Raw genomic sequence first — 22,459 nt, forward strand, 5'->3', positions numbered from 1 at the left:
CTTAATGAGTAATCAATTCACAATCGTATAACATAAAACAGGAATGATCAAACATACGTTAATAACTCAAAACAACTCAGAATAATTCAAAACAATGGTAATACAATGTAGTTGGTATGGTTTGCTTCTCAATGCATTAACAGTATATACAACAATGAGGATTTTTGCCTTCTTTTACATCTGTAACAGTATTTTATTTTACATAGACTGGGGAAACTTGAAATTTATACCACACTGTGTATAACAAAATATGTGAAACCTAAACAACATCAGGTATTTACGGACTGAATCTGAATTTGAAACTATGTTTAAAAGGTAGCTTTAAAGGTACCCAAAGCAATTTCAGAACATTAAAACTCGAAATATTCCGGACATGGCAATCTGTATGATATTAACATTTACTTGCTCGTATGAGCACATTTCTATCATAATTCCATACTTTGGGCGTTTAAAAAGGCCACAAGCCACCTCATTGCACCTGAGAAGTCCTTTAAATATTGGGATCACAAAAAATCAGCGCCCAGATTTTCAACGAGTTCTCACCACACGACGACATCACATCTTTGGAATAGTGTTATTTAAACTTACGATGTATAGAAAGGACCAGAAAATTGGATGTGAAAGTCTGATTTCGAATGTTCTGAAATTGCCTTGGGCCTTGCAAAAGCAGTGGTTCCTAAACAAATGCATAGTGTCACTGTCACACAAGCCACACAAAAATAATGATAATGGTCTTCCAGTGAATCGAAACATGGCATACACTAAGAAATCAATTCAGATATACACATTTTGTTTGTTTGTTTGTATTGCATACCTGGTAAACCGCAAGAAGGCGTAACACACCAGGTTTTGTACTGAAGAGTACAAGCTGCATATCCGGACAGATTTGTATGATCCACACACACCAGGAAGGACCCCTACTCTTTTCAATAAGTGTGTTGGGTGCTTGAGGTGTGGCTCTCCGGCTCAAACACGGGACCTCCATTTAACGTCCTATCTGAGGGACGTGCAGACTAGGGTCTTAGATTTGGGAATAACTGCCTTCCAATGTACATTTAGAGGCTGCAGGTCCATATCTTTGGAAGGGGGTCCTTTACATTGTCTGACATACACATGCAAGTTGTGACTGATCTTTATGAATGTGACAGAACTCATCGCACCTGCAGTTCTTCGTTAGCCTGTTAGATGGGGCTACTGCATGGTCCATGTAAGGGTTTCACGTGTTCAGTGCTGTTCATGATTCTGTCTGTTCTTCTTGCTTTGACCTTTTATCGACTACGATTTCTTCTGAACTCTCTCGCAATGATCTTTTGAACTGCCTGGCCAAAGTTGTCTCGAAGTTGAGCACGTTGGGCCTCTCTCCGTCCACGGCTACCACAGACAATCCGTGGTAGATGATGAAGTTATCGTCCGATGCCTCCTTGTCCAACCGTAGCGCGTCCAGGTTCCTCGATGCAGCTGCTGCCTGTGGACCAAACAACTCTCCGCCGAGATGAAGTAGTATCGGCCGGTTCAGGCTGGTTTCTGAGCTTCTGACAAACGACACTAAAGCGTCCACTGCGATGTCGAGAAATGGCTGTCCCTGTAGGAACAAGGACGAGATCCCACCGGCAGGCTTGGAGGAAGACGGCGGCTTGTCAAGCAACACCGACCCGATCAACCTCACCAGAGAGCTGCCGTCTTCGAATTTCCCGCACAAGGCAAGCCTTTTCAACGTACGGCTCTTCTCTACAGCATCCGCCAATCTTTCCAGGAAAGAAGGGAACATGGTGTGCCAAGAGAAGGTCACTTCTGTGAGGTGCGGGTTGTTGCTGACAATGTCGGCAAAGAGTCGTGCTTCGCGAGGAAGAACACAGTTGAAGAGTAAGTCTATGGATGTGACTGTAGACTTGACGAGGCCGTTATAGAGCGTGTTCGCTCGTGTGTCACCCGGGTCTCTTGGACTTTCACAGTCTTTCTCCCTCTGTTTTATGTCATCGGAGACAGTGGTCAGCCTGACGCTCACGCTCCTCAGCTTCTTGTTTTCTTCAAGAATCATCGCCAAGGACTGGAGCCCGTACAGAGTCAGATGGCCCCGCCCCTTGACCTGTCCGACCACGCTGAGGGAAGTGATGCCCTCGTGTTTCTGAAGGACAGGAACGACAGTTCCCCGGGACACGTCTTCTCTAAGAATGCTGGCCGTGATTCGGAGGGATTCCAGCCACTTCATGTTGCTTATGGCTTCAGCCACTTCGGTGATAAAGATCTCTATGCGCTCCTTCTTTGTACACGGTTGGTTGCTGTACTCCACGAGTTTCTGGCAGCTTGGCGCACACCATTTGGAGAACATGCTGACGAACAAGTCCAGCTCCCTCAGCCCCTCGTTGTCTCTGAACGCCTTGGATACCTGTCGAATGGCAGACTCATTCATTCTGTCAACCTGGGCTGAGAGAGACAACTTCGCGATGTTACTCTGTGTGTTCCCTATGGTTTGCATGAACTTACGCATGTCCTTGTTTTCCGTGTCGTCGCCTTTGGGGTGCAATAGACTCGCATCGAGGCCCGTGACGGAGATGGACAGTGTGTGGACACACTTGGTTTTCATGATAGCCTCGCCCAAGCGCAGTAGCCCTCTCTTGCTACGGATCCAGAGGTTGTCCAAGATGAGCGACAACCTCTGCGAATCGTTGATCCGACCGAATTCATCCATGCAGTTGATGTTCTCGATGACGTATGACAGCCCCAGTAACGTGTTGACCTTTACCTGCTCGCGGTAGAAGTTGATTGACAGTTCTCTCTCTGCTCCCATTTCCTCTAGCAGCGTAGTTGCCACAGCCTGTCCAAACTTCCTCGGGTTTCTGGATTCGACGATGCACCGACATGCCAGCATCACAGCTTCGTCGAGGCAGCACTGAGAACACTTGTCGTCTTTCAGCATATGACTGTAACGTCGAGCAAACGCTTCAAACAGTGGCCCGGCGTTTGCGCCAAGGAGCCCAGCGACGAAGAGGCACACCATGCTGTATCTGGAGTTGGAGGGACATCCCGGTTCCCACAGTTTCTCGTACAGGTCTGTCTGGTCGGGAAACGTAACGACGTGCTTGGCGGCGAAGAGCTCCCGGAAGAGGGTGTGCCCGAATGTGTACTCTACCCTGTGGCTCTTCTCCTTGACCAAGAACCCGCTCTTGAGCATGAGATCTTTGATGTTCTTGACATCCTTGCTCATCAAGCAGACATTCCCGCTTACAGTTCTTTCCCACGACAGCTTGCATAGTTCATCCACCTTTTCTTGATCCTCTTCTGATAGTTCTTCCTTTACTCCCAGGGCCTTCCTCAGAGCCATGTCGAAGATCTCCTCAAGTAGCGAGGTGACCGTTCTTGCCTTGCTTTTGTGATCGTTGTCGTCCCAGATGAGACAGAGAAACCAGAGGAACATGGGGATCCTACAGAGCTCCAAGAGGCTTGTGTTAGCGTATGACCCGAGCAGGTCTTTGATATCAGCCTTTGCTTTGGGTGTCTTGAAGTTGAATGTATCAACGAACTTTGTTATGTCGTCATTGAAGAATCCTTCGATGGTGTAGTAGGCATCGCACCATCTGAGAACCGGCGCGTCAAGCCTTTGGATGGAAGTCGTTGTCAGTAAGACGTTGCTGTGTCTCAAGATTTTACCCTCAATCAGCTTGGAGACGAAGTGTTCCGGCTCTTTTGCGTAGGAGACTTTTTTGAATCCTGGTATCTCAGCGATGCCGTCGATGATAAACATGACCTTGTCCTGGTTTGCCTTCACCCATTGCCACAAATGGCCGGCCATGCTGCGGTCGCTCTGGACGGGGTGTTCTTCCGGAAACAGATTCTGTGCGAGAATGGCTTCACAAAGATCGCCACGTTCCGGTAGGTGGCGGCCTTTGAGGGCGAACACCAGCTTCAGATGTGTAAGTCGTTCGCCACTCACCCAGGCACAAACCAACCCCTTCAAGAAGGTGGTTTTCCCAATGCCAGGAGGCCCTTCGATGATGACGCGACCGATGCTCTTGTCCCTGGAGTCTCCCTCTATGATGGCGAGGAGTTGGTCTTCTGCCAAGTATTCCGACTTCGCGATACGTTTGATGCCCCCCTCGTGACGATGGACTCGTTTGAACCGAGCCTTCACGTGATGGTTCTCGATTTCATGCTCCACCCATGGCGCCCAGTTCAGCGGTGTGTAGAAGGACATGGTTTTGCGGTAGTACACTTTCAACTCCTCTTCACATTGCTTGACCACGTCTTCATCTGTGTTTATATCTATATCAACAGAATAAGGACACTTCATTTTATTAGAAACACGCGCGCGCGAGTCATCATTTGAAATGTACAAAGGTATGAATAATTGAAAACACGCGTTTCAGAGTATGGTGTATCTTAATGATTTTTGGCATGTTAATATTCACAAAGTGAAGAAGGGGTTCTAATTTAGACACCGCCTTCCTTGCCTCCTTCTGAATTACCTTTCCCATGGTATCAGCTAGTTCGGTTCGAATTGCGCATGCGTGGGGTCAGCGGTGGATGTCCCTACCTTGTAAACAGTTCTTGTCTAGGCCATGCTTGGTATATGTACAAACTTTGACCTATTACTTTCATTGCATCTTGCTGTGCATGCGCAGTTCAAACCGCGTACCGGCTTATATCGCGATTTGTGGGGTTATATACAGGAGCAAGGGATATATAAGTATCGGCTCCCTAGACTGTACTACAGCTAGATATTTTGTTCGTTTAGGATGAAATATATGGAACGAGATACAAAGTTACGCTGACGTAACACAGAAAGGGGGTCCGAAATTATCTCTTTGGTAGGTCAAGACCTAGCCGCATACCAAATTTCATAACAATTCATCTATAGCTTCTTCAGTTGTATATACAGTACATGTATATGCTTCTAAACAACAAAACTTCTAGTCGAAGGATGTAACTCAAGAGTGAAGACGAAATGATTTTCCAATCAACCATAAGTAACGTTATATCTGAACTCAAGAATACAAGGCAAAATGTCATTACTCACGGATCGGATTCTGGATTTTGTCAGCCACGTCTTGTAACTTGGCCGCCCTGCAAGCCCGTATCAGTTCGCCAGGGGTCGCTCGTGTTCCAAGCCTTTGTTTCCATAGACTCAGCATCTCTCGTTTTTGTTCCATGATGTCGTTTTGATGTGCATATTTTATTGTGTCCATGTCGACATTTGAGAGACCTAGCTCTCTCGCCAGTGATGGTACCATGTTTGCCAGAACTCCATCTACAACCACTTCAAACGCCTCCGACAATACATCAGATTCTGCGAAGTATTAAAGAAACACAACACTTTCACTGACATAATAGTTACCTGAGGAAAACTGATACCTGTTGACAGAGTACCCTCCCCCTTCTCCCACACACAATAACCCACCCATACACACACATATACACAAACACAGACACTAAGTACACATAAGGAAGGTTACTCAAACAACCGAAATCTATCCAGTTGCTAAGGTAACTTTTGCATTGTATATCTTATTACCTCTATGTCTAACATTCAACACACACATTAGAACAAACGCACTCAGTTTTTTAACTTTGCTCCTGAAAAAAGGCTAATAATAGTAAGTAAAGGGGTCAAGCAACCAGCTTTAACTGCAACACTCGACAACCTAGCCTGACTAAATCGCGCTCCTAGCGGCCGGGCCGACTGTCACCGCCCCCAGATTGTGTAAACATAGGCTCTTAGCAACCTATTGGCGGTGAAAATGCGAAGGGTACAAATTCAGTCTACTGTTCACAAGCCTCAGGCAAAATGCCAACATCTCAGCAAATTCACTTCCTTGTTATGGCAGAGTCGCTTGTTTATCTTGAGTGATAAAAAACCTTGAAACTCCCATCAGCGCCATATATCTTCACACAGGCCCACAAACAAGCCCCCGATACTCGCCATATGTATATTGGTCATGTAGGGTACTAGATACAATTACAGACCTTCTGATCGAACTTAGCTCTCCAACAGCCGTGAGCTCGAGGCAGTGGTAGCCTCCTTCCCAGACTTCTAGGAGCGCCGGCGTTTGTGATTTTGGGAATCGCTGATTCGCGATTTTCCACACGGGCCAGGTTCTCTAATGCAGGGAGCTAGTTTCTGAGAACCTAAACTATATCTTTCCAAGAAAATAAACGCCGAAGCTCCTAGACGTCTGCAAAGGAGGCTAAGACCGGGGTGCCTTTCCTAGAAAAGCGCGGCTCCTTCTAGGAAGGTCTGTTAACCTAATAGTATGCCCTTTGTGCAATTTTAACTGTGCTCGCTTTACTTCGGAATGTTTGCGTTACCGTGCCGTTTGGTTGGTTGGTTTTCCAAAGCGAATCGTTGTTTTCTCTTGAAAGACGTGATTGAATAAGATCTGCGTGCAGTGCACTATCCACACTCAGTGATCATCACACACACACACACACACACACACACACACACACACACACACACACACACACACATGCAGATACAAATACAAACAAATGATCACACACACACAGGCATGCAGATACGAACACACACACACACTGACAAACGCACAGAAATATGTATACATGTATCAATCAGATGGCACATTCGATAGTACTGAATAAGTCTTAAAGACGTAGTTGTGTTTATCTTATACTTGGCTTACGTGGTAGTGTCGTTAGACATTTCTTAACGGCTTATGTGCAGAGTGGAGACTCAGACACAACATGAAATAAGGTTCAACAACGCGGCAACACTGCCCATGTCGTGCGCAGAGCGCATTATGATTCCACACGGCAGAGCCTTCAAAAAGTCTTGATGCTAACTCACCTGGTTTGCTGGACGCCATTTTATCAACCTGCTTCCGGCACTAGTATGTCGTCCTGGTGTCTTGGGCGTTCTTGAACCCTCCTTGGTGTCAACACGCCAAGTCTATGTACACAGAAGAGTGTAGTAGAAGCGGACCTACTTCACAAGCCTTATAGTTTTCGACAGGTGCGTAACACTTGGAAAGACCCGAACGTTATAGTAAGAACACGTCATGTACCTTGAATAGGTGGATGTATCGAGTTCCTCTGTACTGACAAGGACACCCTGTGTCCATGCACCGTTGCATTCATGTGTGACGTCAACAACCTCAGTGCGGCTCCAATGTCGCTAATAGATTTAGAGGCTGTCATGCGTGGTACGTTTCATGCAAGGCACGCATGTAGATTCGTAGCATACATCCCATCCTTACTTCATTACTAGCAAAGTAGAAAGGACAATACTACATATGTAGCAACCACTGACAGCAGTCTCTCCCGTATACAAGACGTGAACATTTTCAAAGCAAAAAAAAAACTGTTTATTGATATTTGTCAATAACTTATGATCTTCGCGTTCATATGTATTGGCTTCACATTGGGGAAAATCAAATGGCAAATAAGAAGTGTGGCTTTTGCCAAAATTGGTTCATGGTGTTTGGTTTACCTGTTGCCGTGGTGACGTTCATATGTCCCCCTTATTTACATAAAACAAGACTTAAGTGTAAAGTGATGCTCCAATGTCAGTAAAACGGAAGGGCGGGGTCTCTTTTAAGGTCTCAACGACTCGAAGTGCGACTTGAGTTTTCTATCGATTTTTTAAGGACACAGTTTTAATCCTACCATCGTTTCACTACTCTTAGACAGGCAAGTGAACCTTTGAAATGAATTCTACACATGTACGTGTGATAATTTGCTCCCTTTCCCGAAACACCACTTAACGTACGTTGTTTTTGTTGATACACCTGAGGTCAGCGTCACTGGGGCATCACTTCCGGGTTGATCCTTGTTCCAGGAACACGGGAAATTCTCGCCCCACGTTGTCACTCGACAAAATTACGAACTAATTTCATAACCTCATCGGTAGACTGGTATCTTGCCGTATGGTTTTCATTTTGTAGACGTAAAGAAAGATACTCTACTGTCAACAACTTGGAGACACTTGGCGTGAGCATGGCATCGGCCTATACGGACGTTTCAGCCATGGCAGGGAACCAGTCGAGTAAGTTTTGTCATATATCATATTCAATACAAGTTTATTCAACAACCTAGCAGGAGTAGTCCATAATCAAGACCTTAGAGAGGTATATTACCTGATGCAGGGCACTAATATCCTAGTTCAAAGTCGACATTGGCTATAACGTTATATACAGTCATAATAACAACATAGCACGAACAGTGATAAAGTGAGTTTGAGGCAACTTGAACTTTAAGGCGTTTTGTTTTTGACAATAACCAGTGAACAGAGGAGAGTGGCACCAGTACATGTTATGTTACATTGTAAAGTTGTTATTTAGGCGTGGCGTGACCTTTCTGTTGTGTCTAGGGTGACTTTTATACTTGTGGTGTCTGTTTGCCAACATGGTCGCCATTGTACCTGAACATTGAGTCACGTATAAACCACCACCACTGTGGCCGTACGTGTCGACGTAAACAATTACTCGGCATACAGACCCAGGGGGTAATCTAAAATGCGTTAAGTTTTTATAGATTACAGGTAAAGCATTAGTAAAGGGTAAAGCAATGGTAATTGGACAAGGGTTTTGTGTGTAACGACTATAGCCTTCTGGGGCCATTGACCGGGATTGCACCGAAAGTTCGAGGTTTTCGAGAGTAAACACCCAACAAAAGAGCAAGTCTTATGGGGAGGGGGGCATGGTTATACCTGATACCGATTTTTAACCACACATGAAATGCTATGGTGATATCGTTCATCTGCTGTAACTACCTGGGGTTAGCATTCGCAAGTTTCGCAAAATCATACATATTGATTGAAAACGTTTTACATTATGGGTCTACAATACAATACAATTACATATGTATACACAACGTTATGTATTGAACATGATGTATAGTATTGAACTGTTTTTAACAACCAGAAGATGATGTTCATTCTAACTTCGTGTCAGTTTCAGTAAAACAGTCATGGAAATCAAACTCACTAGCTATAGACCCTAACGCCCAAATGTACGTCGACCATTCTCTATTTCGGATTCACAGAATGTTTCTTTTGAGTTTTGAGCATCCACATACTGAGGAATTATAGAATGGAGTTATAATGACCAAAACTACTGTTCTATAAAGTTTAAAAGAAAGAGTCAGAAAGCTTAAAAGAAAGACTTTGCTCAATGCCGTGTCACTGGCTAGCGGCTAAAACACCCTAAAATGTTGACCAAAGAAAGGATGCAGAAAGTTGTATTGAAAAACGTTACTTTACGAACAACTTTATTATTATTTTAAGGACTGGGCAGAGCTATCAGCATTGTGGTCGAGAACGGAGGAAAGACGGCGGTCAAGCCACTCGCTCGTAAAGTTGGGCTCAGGGAGAACGACATCGACACCATAACCGTCGCCGCGCCGCAAGACCTCGCCGAGCAGACGCAACAAATGTTGAGGCTGTGGAGAGAAAGGCGCGGTACAAGAGCGACCCCTAGCGTACTAGTAGAGGCTTGCAGGCAGGTGCGCCTCACCGACGTGGCCGAGAAAATCCAGAGGGCGATGGACAGAGGAACGATATCTGGTGAGGGATTTAGTTTTGCTTCAACCAGCATGAATGTCAATCTGTTTTATCTCAGATGCATAATAATGTATTTATGCATTTGTTCAAATTACTCAACGATGTTAATTGGATTGTAAAGCTGATTTTATTGATTGATTGTAGCATATTGTATTTAAACTAGTGTTGTGTAATTCCCATTGCCTATGTATCTGTCTGTCAATAAATGTCGACTCTCCAATATCAGCTACGCTGCCTTGAGAGTCGGTGCAATGTATTTTAGCATGTGACAATAAATAAAATGTCAATCAATTTCTATCTTAGTTAAAACAACAAATATCTCAAAACCATAACAGGAATAATACATACCAAACACTAAGTCTGTGTGCATCAAAGTAAAATTATTTGGTGAAAAGAATTCTAATGTTTTAAAAATCTTTTGTTTCACAGAACCCGTGTTTGATGACGTATACGTAGGTAACGCCTGCGAGAAAGCGCTGAAGAAGTACTACAAGAAGACCCAGTCGTACTACACCCCTCTGAACTGGTGCCCGTGGGTCGAGCTGGGTCAGAAAGACAACAACGTACCAGTCAGGGTGAACCGCATCACGCGGGAGCTGTGCACGCCTGCTGGTCTAGCCAAGGAAGAGCTCATGACGGAAAACGACGCCGTTGTCATGGCAGCCGACGTCAAACGAGTCATCTTCGAGGGCCCGCCGGGGATTGGAAAGACGACTCTACTCCGTAACATCGTCTGCCATTGGTCAAACGGTCAGAAGTTCGAGGGTCTGAAGATGATGTTCGCGCTGAAAGCTCGCCATCTGAAAGCGTCTGAGGACTTGTTTGACGCGATTTACCAGCACAACATCCTGCCGAGGGATTTTGCGATCACGAAAGATCGTCTGAAAGAGTGGGTACACAACAACCAAGAGAAGGTCATGTTCATCATAGACGCGGTGGAAGAAACTCCCGGTTTCAGTCGAGATCACTTCGTCGCGCGTCTCATCTTCGGCAACTATCTCAGGGAGAGTTACGTCGTCCTCACCACCACTGCCATACACAATCTTAAAGCGCCAATCCTTAAGTCTTGCGACGCCTACTACGTCGTGGAAGGCTTCAATCAAGACGACATCGATACCTTTGTGGGAAAATTCTTCAAGAACGACAAGGAAGCACAGGGGATGAGAGAGCTGTTGACTCAGTACGGTCACACGGGTCTCTCGGACCTGTGTAAGACGCCCATGTACCTCATGCTTCTCTGTCTGCTGTGGAAGGAGAAGGACAGAACACGACCGGACACGGTGACGGGGCTCTTTGAGGGGATCGTCGACATCTCCCTCCGCAAATACTGCGAGAAACACCTCCATCTCGACCCCAAGGAAGAGATACCGGAGGACCTTCAGCGCAAACTCGATGAACTGTACGAACTCTCTTGGAATACTCTTGTCAACGAGAAAGGCCCGATCGTATTGAAGGAAACTGAAGTAAAGAACATCAGAGAGAGTATGGTCAAACTAGGGTTTCTCATCAAGGAGAAAGGACATCAGGCGGAGAAGTTTGCGTTCGGGCACAGACTCCTCCGCGAGCTTTTCGCCGCCAAGTACGTCGTGAAGATGAACAGGAAGGAGCTGTACGACATGATGTGGAGCAAAGGCTGTCGCTCCATGCACAAGTTCAACACCGTCTGCCTCTTCACAGCGGGGCTGCTAGGCGAACACGCTAACCCACTGTTTGAATCCTTCACAGAGAGCCACAATGCGATGGCAGCAGACGTGAACTGTTCCCAATGTTGCATCGACACAAACACTATCCTCGCTTGCCGGTGTATCGTCGAAAGCACGCAGCCTCGGCGGTTTGGCCTCTTCGTGGCGGAAACTCTAACAGCGAACATGGGGTCAGGCCGCGTCATCTCCCTCAACTTCTTCCGACGGCATCCGAAGTTAAACACCCTCCTCGGTCTCTCGTACATCGTAGAAAACATCATCTGCTTAGACGACCACGGCAGAGTGGACGACTCGAAGAGAATCTCTCTCGTCCTGGACAACTTGTGGATCTACCGGCAGAAAGGTCTAGCCCGGCTGGGACAGGCTATCATGAAGACCCGGTGTATTGACGGTCTATCTATCTCTGCTACAGGCCTGGACGTAAGTCTCACAAACCCATGGAGCAACGACAGCAGCAATGAAGGCATGTACAGCTTCTTTGAAGCAATCGGCGACCCCAGGAGCATGGTCAGGGCGCTGACAATCTTAGCACAGATAGATCGGATGAGTGAGTCTGCTATCCAAGCTATCCCCGAAGCCTTCAAGAACAACGTCAACTTGGAACAGCTGGACCTGTTCACACTGTTCTCTAAGAGATGCTCTTACCGCTGTGATAACGACAGGAGGAATCTGTGTGTTCGGACCAAACACATCGAGATGCTTCTGACTGATGTCGCGAAGGCGATAGAGGGCATGACAAATCTTCGGTCTCTTAGGATCTCAGCAAATATTCTCCGTGAAGAAATGTCGAAGACTCTCTTCGTCCCAGCCTTGGAGAATCACTCCAGCATCAGGACTCTCCACGTTGTTGGTCAGGTCAAAGGACGGGGTCATCTGACCATGACAGGTGTAAATTCTCTCGCTGGAATTCTGGAAAAGAACCGGAAGCTGGAAGCTGTCAGTATCCGGTTGACGACAGTGTCGGAAGACACCGGCGAGCCTCTAGCAGCCGCGCTTTGTGAAGGTCTTTGCCAAACAAGCGCGGCGTCTGTCGAAGTGTTGTTCAACTGCCTCTTACCACGAGAGGCTCGTATCTTCGCCGACATTGTGAAGACAAATGCAAACGTCACAGACGTTACCTACTCATGGCACACAATGTTTCCCTCTTTTCTTAAAACCTTAGCCGGTCACGTCAGAGCCTCCGCAACCCTGGAAAGACTGGTACTGTGCGGCAAGTTTGAGGACGGTAAATCGCTGGTGACCTTGGTAAAAGCCGCTAAGGCGAACGAAAAGCTTGGCTCCCTCGTCCTCAACGGGAAGTACTTCCTCGATGAAACTGTCGCTGTAGTCACAGCGTGCTTGAAGGAACGACAAGAGGACAGGGAATTGGAGCGTCCGTTTATTTTGCACCTTTCAGGCGATGTAGTGGGAGACGAGGCAGAGGCAGTCATGGCCGAGCTAGATCAACTGTCAAAGTCGTGCGCCGATCACAAAATTGTCGTCTACAACACTCTATCAGTGGAAACACACCCCGATGCGTATATAGGGAGTCTACAGCTGAGAGCTGCGATGAAGGCGAAGAGAGAACGACGGCGTACTGCCTCTGAGAAGTCACTCCTGGTATCTGAGACCTCATTCCAAGAAGTACAAAATAAAGTGCGCAAGAGACGACGTGGGAAGAAGAGAGGACGAAACCGAGAGGAGCGGACGCTGTCGATTGCAGAGGCAAATAGGAACCGACAGAACTGGTTAAAATGGCATATCATCATTGGACTAATTATCACTGTTGTTGTAATTATAGTCGCCACGCTAGGCATTGTGGCCGCACAGTGATATTAAGATACTCAAAGACCTAAAAAATCTTCTTCAGTCAAACTTGTAGATGGGCACCGGTCTTTTATACTTGACGACGTGCAACTTGGGTAGAGAGGGGGTGGCGTCAAAGCGTGAACTATTAATAAAGAGGTTTAAAAAACACGCATACGTCACATATTTAGGCAAACGTTTCGTCATCATGATCAACTAGAGTTCCACGACCTCATACCTTCGCCACTATAATGAGTTTTGACTGACGTATCATGAGTGTTTCTCATCGATTATAAATCATACCAGTTGATCATCTTTTATACCAAATGTCCACTTGAAGTCGTCTTTTTGCTCATTTACATACACACCCCAAACATAACCTTCTCGGCAAAGGTAATGATCACAGACTTGCCTTTCTAAATCGCGCTCCTAGGTCCTAGCGGCCGGCCCGACAATTACCTCCCCCACCAAGCGAGAGATTGTGTAAACGCAGGCTACACATAACAGTCCAGACGTACAGGACACACACACACATACATACATGCACACACACACACACATGCACACACACACATGCATGCACACACATATGCACACACACACACATGCACATGCATGCACCGAATAAACCACCGAGTGAGTGAATGAGGATCATGACAGCGAACAACTCAACACTATGAATAACAAAGTATGAAAGTCTTATCTTAGCAAAGAAGGCTATTGTAGCATTTCCTCATAAACTATGTAAATGAGGCCCTCATTTCCATGATTTATGTTTGATAATGTCTACTTAATGTCTACTTAACTTCTAAATGCTGCAAGGAATCCCAATCATTTACCATTATGGAAATATAGTATTTTGCCATTAATTATGCAAATTAGGTATTCATTTGCATAGTTGGTATTCATCAATATTCCTCTCTTTCTCAGTTACCTATGTCACATGTTTAAGAGTCCTATAATGGAATGCAGCGGATTTATAAAATTAACTATCGCACTAAAAACTTTCCTGGGAAGAAATTAGACTCATAACTTTGTAAATGGAGTAGGATTCAGACAGTTTCACTTGTGGTTTATTATACAGTCTGAACAACAGACATATATGCATAATTACGACATTTCAATAACAACAGCCAATTAATTACACAACATTACACCAATCCATCATAGTATACATCAATTGTGCTTGACATGAAGCACATCTAACGCTACTTGATAAAGGCTAGTATCTATAAGCAGAACGCCGAAGTCACATGAATGAATTATGATGATTAACATTGTATTTATTTTTCATCAGAGTCAGTTTCTGTCACATAACATAACATACACGTACATTATTGTTATCCGTAATTTTCTTCAAAAATAGTCTGATACAGTTATCTACAGTCAACATCTGTTTGAAAACAACATAGCTGCTATCCGTTCCTATCAAGTCAACTTTTGCCCTCCCTTCATTCTGTGCTTTTGTTTTTGGTAAAAACTCCCCTGAAGTATTTCATGAATTCCACCTCCATCATTGCAAATTCAGTAGTAAAGAATGTTATCCTGACTTAATGACATCCTCTGGACTAAAAAAAAAAATACGAAGCTTGTGAAAATAGTTCATAAACAGAACATGGCAAGACTAGACGTTGTCATTGTTCCTTTATTGGGAAATAGATTGCATTTCAGAAGACGACGAAACAAACTAAATTCTACACTAAGTTTTGTTATTTCAGCATAGAGCCCATCAAACGGCTTTCCCCGGCGCTCATGGTTATATTACTTACAGTGTTTTGAAAGAAAAATTGGATCAACTGTTAAACAAACAGACAGAAACACCGTTCACAAAAAAAATGAAATTTAATGCGGTATGACAATTTACTTTCGTTATCACTTAGCTAGATTTAAGAAATGTTTTCACTAACTGCGGCTTACTTTTTCTTAATGGAGCGTCCAGAGTATGTCATCCACCATATCAAGTCAGTGTGGGCTAATAGAAACTAAACAGAGAAGCAGGTAATCCTACAAGCCAACCCAGCCGTATTCCATGATACTAGCATAATCTTAATGTAGCTAAATGTTGTGGTTGGTTTTATTAATCTATTTTCAATACTGAATGCAAATACAATGTACGTATCCCTTCAGTCACATTTGGCTGAATTTCAAGGTAGCACATAACACGTAAACAGGTTTGGGGTATATAAAAAAACATAGCTTGGGGGTAAAAACCATGATATATAGAATACAACGCGGGATATTCCGTATCACCCGAGGTACCAGCCCGAACGCGTGTGATACAACTCTAGAACCTCATGTGAGACGAATAGTTATCACACGGTCCGGAACACCCGTATCAGGCCCAGGCATGACATAACGTGTCTTATTGCACCTCGTGGATTTTGTCCTTGATCCACCCTGAAAATTCCGAGACCTTGGCGTATATTCCCGGGGTGTTGGGCCGTGCGCACCCGTACCCCCAGCTGACCACGCCTATCAACACGTACCGACCGTCCACTTCGCACACCAGCGGTCCACCAGAGTCACCCTGCGGAAAAGAACGGAACTGCAGTTATGAGACGAGCATCTGAGGCGACATCAAGCGAGAAAAGGGGCCCCACCGGGTAGTTTACGGGCTATTTTGTACTTTCAGGCGTGACCCCTACGTGGCCCTACGGGAAACCATGTGGCTACCGGGCTATTTTGGGGCGCTGTCGGGCCCCGATATGGTTTTACCTCTGAGCTAAAATCAATCCGGGACCCGGTCACAAATAGACGCCGTACGCTAATAGCTAGAACACCTCGCGGTATCCGACAGTCCACCAGGACAAATTTGTGGCTTCGGGGCCCGGCCGTTGCGACCGTAGCATTAGCAAGATTTATGAGTCGTTTTGTGTGATGGCAGATCAGTTCTATTGCTCTCGGTTTCTATTGATATTGCACTTGGGTCGTAGTTTCCAGCCAGCGGACAAAAAGAATACCTGACAAAATAGATAGCCCGACAAAAACGCCTAAAAAGACGTCGAAAACAATCCGGAGCCTAACCTCTGCTTAGAGACTTACGTTTTACTCACCTGACTCTAAAGCTAGAGACAGCCCTAGCCTAACCTCTGCTTGGACTCTAGTTGGAGAGTATGTTTTACTCACCTGACAAGCGTCTATGCCCCCTTCGTTGTACCCTGCACACAGCATCCTGGCAGTGATGGTGGCGGGGCGCATCTGGCTGCTACAAGTGCTGAGCGACACCGTCGGGACTTTGGCCTGCTGTAACGTGTCCGATATGGCTCCCGACCCTATGGATACGACAGGAGTCGAGGGAGGAAGTTAGATAAGTAGAAAAGTCCATAAGCTGGACCTTTATTTCTGGTTTACCCGAGGGAAAACGCAGAGTTGGAAGACCTCACACAACTTTATTGACATTGATCGAAAGAGACACTGGACTCTCAGGTTCTGCATTGATAGCTGCCATGAAGGACAGATCGGACTGGAAAAACTTTATTGATTGTATTTCAACGGAATAAATCCGGAAGCATAATCATGATTCTAATTAACATTAGCGCAAATCAATGTAATGCTGTTTTTCCTATAGCTAAGCCAGAAAGAAATGCAATTCTCATATCTTAACGGTAGGATTCTGCGATTATCTCGAAAACTTGAATGCGTTGGTGAAACCACACAAAAAAATCATCAAAAGTTGTCAAGATGTTTGACAGACAAATTGAGCGATTTTAGGTAAATTCCGTGTTCCAGGCTTAAGGAAGGGCGATTTGTTGATCAACTAATAATATTCCCATTACAAAGTCAAGGGTAACACAAATCCAGTTTAGGACGTAGCGACGCGGGTCCAGTGAGAGGGGAGGCTTAAGGGATTGAACAACGTCGTGATATGTAATCTCCAAGCAGATCTATAGGTTGCGAAGACCGTATCAAACTGGCAGAAGAACTATGTTTTGCAACCTAAGATTGCTATACAAGCTCCTTCTTCCAGTTGGATACGGTCTTTGCAATCCATTGGGCCTGCTTGGAGGCTAGTGATATGCACGTACCTTCTCGTGTGTAGCCGAAGCCGGTGACGACACACTCGGTCCCGTCCGCGACCTCCTGTCCGGCCACCGGCAGACAGACCGGCTTGACCCGGGTACTCAACACGACAGGACTGCTCAGCTCCAGCAGGGCCACGTCGTAATCATGTCTATAGTTTTATACAGTAAGGGAAGTCGAAGGAAGGATATGATGAATCATGACCATAGCATGTCCAGAACACGGGATATCTAACCCGGAAGTTCCGCTGCAGTACCATAGCAAGCCACTATGGGGTCCAAAATCTAATCATTACGAGGCCTCAAGAAGACCTACCCACATATCAAGTATGAAGACAATCCATCTAGGCATTCTCGAGTTATCGTGTTTACAGACACACACACACACACACACACACGAACGCTGACGAAAACATAACCTTCTCGGCGAAGCTAAAAATACGAGAGTAGTCTGTGCTACTTGTAATATTGCCTGAGGTATACTGAAGGAGACATCAGATTCAGGATTTGAATATGTATCTATTTTCTTTCCAAATCCTAGAGCCTGTTCTTACTTGGTGCGTTACATGGTTCACATTCTCTCTCTCTCTCTCTCTCTCTCTCTCTCTCTCTCTCTCTCTCTCTCTCTCTCTCTCTCTCTCTCTCTTTTTACACCATTGTATTTTTGGCGACGACCTCTAGGGAGCAAATTTATTATTTCCCCTTTTTCTGTAGAGATATCGGGGAGCCCCCGATGGCATGGTTTCCAGGCTAGTGATCATGAAGGGAACTGAAACAGGATGACACACGCTACGTTATAGGCCACTGATATAAGCTACAAGATTGATTTTTAAAAATCACAGGGTTACCTGACGCCCTTGTTGTATTGCTGATGCACGATGATCCTCCTGACGCTTCTGGTCTGCTCCCCTGAGCCGGACACCCAGGTGTCGAGCTCATGATTACCAACAACAGCCTTCCAGTCTCCTGCGTTAGGGTAGCTAGGAAAAATATCAATAATTTGCTGTTCTTATTTATCAATTCATATCAATTCACAAAATAAACGGTGATTTTACTATGAGCATTTAGTGATGTATTCGTGAGAAATTCTGTTTCTGATTAAAGAAAGTTAGTTTCGGTATATGAAATAAGAAAAAACACTTTCATTTTCTTTTCATCAAGCTTTCCAGTCTCCTGCGTTAGGGTAGCTAAGAAGAAAACACCAATAACTTATCATGGAAGCTCATCTGTGTTGGTAGTAATGATAAAATTTAATGCTGAACTTTCAGCCACCACTTAACAGTGACATTGGGCGTTCTACGACCATGAAAGAAAAAAAACTTGACTGACATGTTGTAAGGGATTGCATTCGTCATTTCGAATGGTGACGTAAAGCCTGCGGCCCCGTGTATCAGGGAGCTTCAGGCATTAGCCTCAAGCGTCAAACCTCTGCACGTAAAAGAACCCAACACACTTATCGAGAAGAGTAGGGGTGACCCAGTGTGCTTGGCCAAAAAAAACGCGAGCCGTGGCGAAGCCGCATTGCACTACCACTAGCTACTTGAAAAAGCATCATGCTTCACCTCAAATGAGGATGCCTTGAAACGAAAACGAACGAAGTTGTGTCTGCAGACGAATAACAGGAAACACTTACTCTACGAAGCAGTGTGCCGCCGACACCGCCCAGCGAGTGGAGATGAGGGACCCCCCGCAGACATGCCCCCCGCGGAGCTGGAGGGACACCTGCCAGGGCCAGGACCCAGGAGACGCCGGCTCCCCTCCCACAATGCTCTGCGCGTCTGACACCCAACCCAGTGCCGTGCGGCTCTCCGCGCCCCGGAACAGCGGTGTGATGGCCGGGGAACCGCAATGGCCGCTGTCTGGAGAAGGGTAAGGGCGGAAATAGAAGAAGGACTTCATGATCGATCATTTATGTATTCAGAAAAATATGCAAATATGATGACCTCAGATACACTCGTGAAATCTTATGTAGGTACTGAAGTGATGCAGCAATGAGTTCGTGTTTGTGTTTGTGAGAGAGTGAGAGAGAGGGAGCACTGTTAAAGCTTTAAGTCAAGGAATAGATTACGTGTAACTGATTTGTGTATTCATGATAACAAAATGATATTACAGCGTCTGCCAATCAAATATTGTCGAACTTTCTATTTTGTCAGCTTTTCATTGTGGTAGAGTCAATTCCACATTACCGAGAGGGTGTTTGTTGCCTTTTGTTCTAACATTTACAAAACCTTTGTAACAATCTACTAGTATGTGAGATAAGTAACTGTTAAGAACAATTTCCAACATTTATTTGGTGTTCTAAATATTTTCTGCTGTGTTCCAACAGGTTAAACAAATTTCCAACATTGAACACATTATTTGTATTAGTTTCTAAACTGTTGCAACATAGATTGATTATTTGTTTGAACATGTTCCAACATTCTACAAATATGATATAACTGGGTCAGTGGGCTGAGAACAGGGCAATTCACACATCCCTTCAAAGTAAAGGGGATTAGGCCTAGGTGCCATGCATAGACACCTAAAGACAAAGGAGTTGCCAGTGTCCAGACGTGAAATCTAAAAATATACAGAGGCAGACAATAGAGCCTGATTAGCACCTTCTTTTATGGGGGCAATAACCCAAATCTACCATTTTGAGAATGATGCAAAATGTTGGAACATGTTCCAACAGTATAACAATCACACAGATGTTTGAAAACTGTTCTAAATAAAGAGATATTTGTGCAAATACTTTCATAATATTTCCAAAATATATAGATGACTTCAAACATGTTCAAACTTTCATTTCTAATTGTTTGAACGGTCTGCAATTATTTTGACTGAAATAGTCTTTTCTCTAAAATTGTTCAAACTTATTAGCAATATCATCTGAAAACCCTCTCGGTGACATGGAATTGACTCTAGGCCAACAAAAAAGAATATGACAAAATGTAAAGCCCGACAAAAAAGACGCCCAAAGCAAGCCGGGACTAACCTTTGCCTAGAGAGTAGGTAATGACTGAGTAAATTATTCAATAGAGAGATAAAATGAAATTGAGGCCCTCGATCGAAATCTGAGAAAGATGAGGGATGACGACAGGGGAAATTTTGATTGCGGCGATTCTGGTAAAACTGGTGGAACTTACCAGTACTCGCTGCCTGCTGACTAATGATCAACAACAAAAAAGTCTGACAAAATATAAAGCCCGACAAAATGCCTGAAAAGTGGTCCAAAGCAAGCCGGAAAACCTTTGCCTAGAGAATAGGTAATGACCGAATTATTTATTCAATGCATTTAAGGCCTTCGATCGTATTGTTTGGAGGAAGAGGAAGGAAGAGGGAGGGATGTAGAGTGAAGTTTCGATTGCGGCGATTCTGGTAAAACTCAGGTGGAACATAGTCTCCAACCAGACCCAATGGATTGCAAAGACCGTATCCAACTGGAAGAAGGAGCTTGTAATGCAATCCTTGGGTTGCGAAACGTACTTCCTCTGCCAGTTTGATACGGTCTTTATGCAACCTATAGATCTGCTTGGAGATTAGGTGGAACTTACCAGTACTCGCGACCTGCTGACAGGTGCTGCCCGTGAACCCGTGGTTACAGATGCAGGTGTACTGTGTCGGGGAGTCCTGGCAGATGCCGCCATTGATACACGGGATCGTCTCACAGTTGTAGTTGTATTCTGTCAAAAGAAAGTCACAACAATCAATGCACTGAATTCTTAATGTTTTGTCTTAATATGTATACGATGTTCTCTTAGATTGGTAGCAGATTTGAGATGATTCGTATCATTTGTACCTTCGATCTGTGATACTGTGTAATTTTAACATTTAATCTTATTATGAAATGATGACGTGTTGTTGCTGTAAGAATTGTGAATTGCAACGCAATTCAGGCTGTCTCAGCCTGCGATGTTGTAAACATTGAATAAAGTTAAAGTTTCTGAATCGCCGACTAAAACTATTAAATTGAACGATGATCAGTGCGCTAATACTTCATTGGATTTGACGCAGAAAATGTTCTTAATGACCAGTAGTTGCATGCGAATAGTTTTATCCGAAACAGTTCGTTGTTCAAGATTTGGAGAAAGTCTAAGACACTGTATATCTGAAGGTATTATTCTGGCCCTGTTAGCGCTGCAGCCAACGTTTCCCCGTACAGCAACGACACCATGCGGTAAAAATTGGCAGAACACGTACTACTTTGTTGAAGGTAGTTGACTAGCCAAAACGTCAAAACGCTAAACGCCAGTTTCGATACTTTCAGTTTAGTTGATTTAGAAATAACCATAGCTTTCAATGACTAACCAACTCGTCACGGTAGTTTTAAGGACAGAAATCGCCATGCATAGCTAATGACCTTTCGTTTTCTTACCGTCCATTGTGGTTCGGTGTTTCAATGTGTACTGTTTATTTGAAGAGAGTCTCCCTGCATTGTAGTCCTGTTTGTACACCGATTCATGCTTGTGTGTATGTTCAAAGAGTGGCCAACGTGTACGGTCACAATTGCCCAAGAACACTCAGGGAATAAAACCTGGTTTATAGACTATGTGAACAGGTGGTCACTATATACAGGACTCTCAGTGCCTGCTTCAGTGTTTCAACAGGAAAATAACCTAAGGGACCACAAAGAAATGTTTACATGCATCAAGGAGGTTTTGCATGCATTCATGGGGTTCTTATGTAGAGGTGGTCATTTGTGCAGGTTTGACTGTATCACCCCCCCCCCCCCCCCCCCCCAACACACCTGAACAAACCCAGTTGCAGGGACACCACCAAGTGATATATACATGACGTTACATTCTGTTCAATAGCAACACAAGGCTCTTACCTGTTTCGGATGGACCGCCGCCCGCGTTACAACCACTACCCGACCGTACAAGGCACAACAACGCCACCAACACTGCCCACAACACCGTCCTCGCCTGAACAACCATCTTGTCGCTGACCCCAAGAAAGAATGGGGAATCCAAACTGTCCCAATGTCTTCTTTAGCATCAATAATCCCCCTCACTTCCGGCGTTACTGAGAAAATTGTCTGACGTAAAAACAAGTCCAGGTAAAGACACCTCTGCTATTGTCTTTTACATCCTGACAATGAGGGACCACAATTCCTGAGCTATTCTAGTTATGGACGCGTCTGCCTACACGTAAGGCGTTACTGCGAATGGTTAATGAATAATCATTAGTAAAGATAACAAAGACCAACCGAGAGACAGAAATGGGAGTGGAGTCTTTTGTTTTCTTGCCGACTGGTTGAACAGGTTGAATGACGTCACGACAGGTTAAGCTGCGACCTCGAACCGACGCACGCGAGCGTGTCTGGTCTCTAGGAGACACGGCGGATATGTAGGTCTCAATCAATGATGCAGAAACAGATATACTTGGCAGCCAAAGCAATATTAGAGCAAAAAATGGAAATAACAAAATGCTGAAATCTTTATGTAGTGACATTT

General features: G+C 44.8%; 3 protein-coding genes across 4 annotated transcripts; 1 reads left to right on the plus strand and 2 right to left on the minus strand.

The window, feature by feature from the left end:
- Positions 1-1,223: 1,223 nt before the first annotated feature.
- On the minus strand, positions 1,224-5,280 carry LOC136444907 (uncharacterized). Its single transcript, XM_066442669.1, has 2 exons — positions 5,015-5,280; positions 1,224-4,260 (listed from the first exon to the last, which is right to left on the minus strand). The coding sequence occupies exons 1-2, from the start codon at positions 5,226-5,228 to the stop codon at positions 1,235-1,237; spliced, it is 3,240 nt and encodes a 1,079-aa protein (XP_066298766.1). The 5' UTR covers positions 5,229-5,280; the 3' UTR covers positions 1,224-1,234.
- A 2,497-nt stretch (positions 5,281-7,777) lies between these two features.
- Positions 7,778-14,616, plus strand: LOC136445405 (NLR family CARD domain-containing protein 3-like). The gene is made up of 3 exons (XM_066443398.1): positions 7,778-7,999; positions 9,239-9,517; positions 9,944-14,616. The coding sequence occupies exons 1-3, from the start codon at positions 7,951-7,953 to the stop codon at positions 13,027-13,029; spliced, it is 3,414 nt and encodes a 1,137-aa protein (XP_066299495.1). The 5' UTR covers positions 7,778-7,950; the 3' UTR covers positions 13,030-14,616.
- On the minus strand, positions 14,049-22,180 carry LOC136445406 (serine protease 33-like). 2 transcript variants are annotated; one of them, XM_066443399.1, is made up of 8 exons: positions 21,835-22,180; positions 20,571-20,686; positions 20,150-20,162; positions 18,655-18,880; positions 17,870-18,001; positions 17,028-17,173; positions 16,129-16,274; positions 14,049-15,529 (listed from the first exon to the last, which is right to left on the minus strand). In XM_066443399.1, exons 1-8 carry the CDS (start codon positions 21,938-21,940, stop codon positions 15,365-15,367), a joined length of 1,050 nt encoding a protein of 349 aa, XP_066299496.1. In that variant the 5' UTR covers positions 21,941-22,180; the 3' UTR covers positions 14,049-15,364. The 2 variants fall into 2 exon arrangements, with proteins under 2 accessions (XP_066299496.1, XP_066299497.1); XM_066443400.1 differs by lacking the exon at positions 20,150-20,162 and having other exon boundaries at positions 20,558-20,686.
- Between the last annotated feature and the right edge of the window lie 279 nt (positions 22,181-22,459).

The sequence above is a fragment of the Branchiostoma lanceolatum genome, chromosome 11 (assembly GCF_035083965.1).
Source record: "Branchiostoma lanceolatum isolate klBraLanc5 chromosome 11, klBraLanc5.hap2, whole genome shotgun sequence".
Classification (NCBI taxonomy): domain Eukaryota; kingdom Metazoa; phylum Chordata; class Leptocardii; order Amphioxiformes; family Branchiostomatidae; genus Branchiostoma; species Branchiostoma lanceolatum.

Excerpts from the sequence above, each read along its gene's own strand:
- LOC136444907 (XM_066442669.1), bottom strand. The coding sequence starts at position 5,228 with ATGGTACCATCACTGGCGAGAGAGCTAGGTCTCTCAAATGTCGACATG. Across the intron at positions 4,261-5,014 it reads CAAAATCCAGAATCCGATCC|ATATAAACACAGATGAAGAC; the intron begins GTGAGTAATGAC and ends CTGTTGATATAG.
- LOC136445405 (XM_066443398.1), top strand. The coding sequence starts at position 7,951 with ATGGCATCGGCCTATACGGACGTTTCAGCCATGGCAGGGAACCAGTCG. Across the intron at positions 8,000-9,238 it reads CATGGCAGGGAACCAGTCGA|GACTGGGCAGAGCTATCAGC; the intron begins GTAAGTTTTGTC and ends TATTATTTTAAG. Across the intron at positions 9,518-9,943 it reads GGACAGAGGAACGATATCTG|AACCCGTGTTTGATGACGTA; the intron begins GTGAGGGATTTA and ends TTTGTTTCACAG.
- LOC136445406 (XM_066443399.1), bottom strand. The coding sequence starts at position 21,940 with ATGGTTGTTCAGGCGAGGACGGTGTTGTGGGCAGTGTTGGTGGCGTTG. Across the intron at positions 18,002-18,654 it reads GCGGCACACTGCTTCGTAGA|CTACCCTAACGCAGGAGACT; the intron begins GTAAGTGTTTCC and ends TATTTTTCCTAG. Across the intron at positions 16,275-17,027 it reads CTTCGGCTACACACGAGAAG|GGTCGGGAGCCATATCGGAC; the intron begins GTACGTGCATAT and ends TCGTATCCATAG.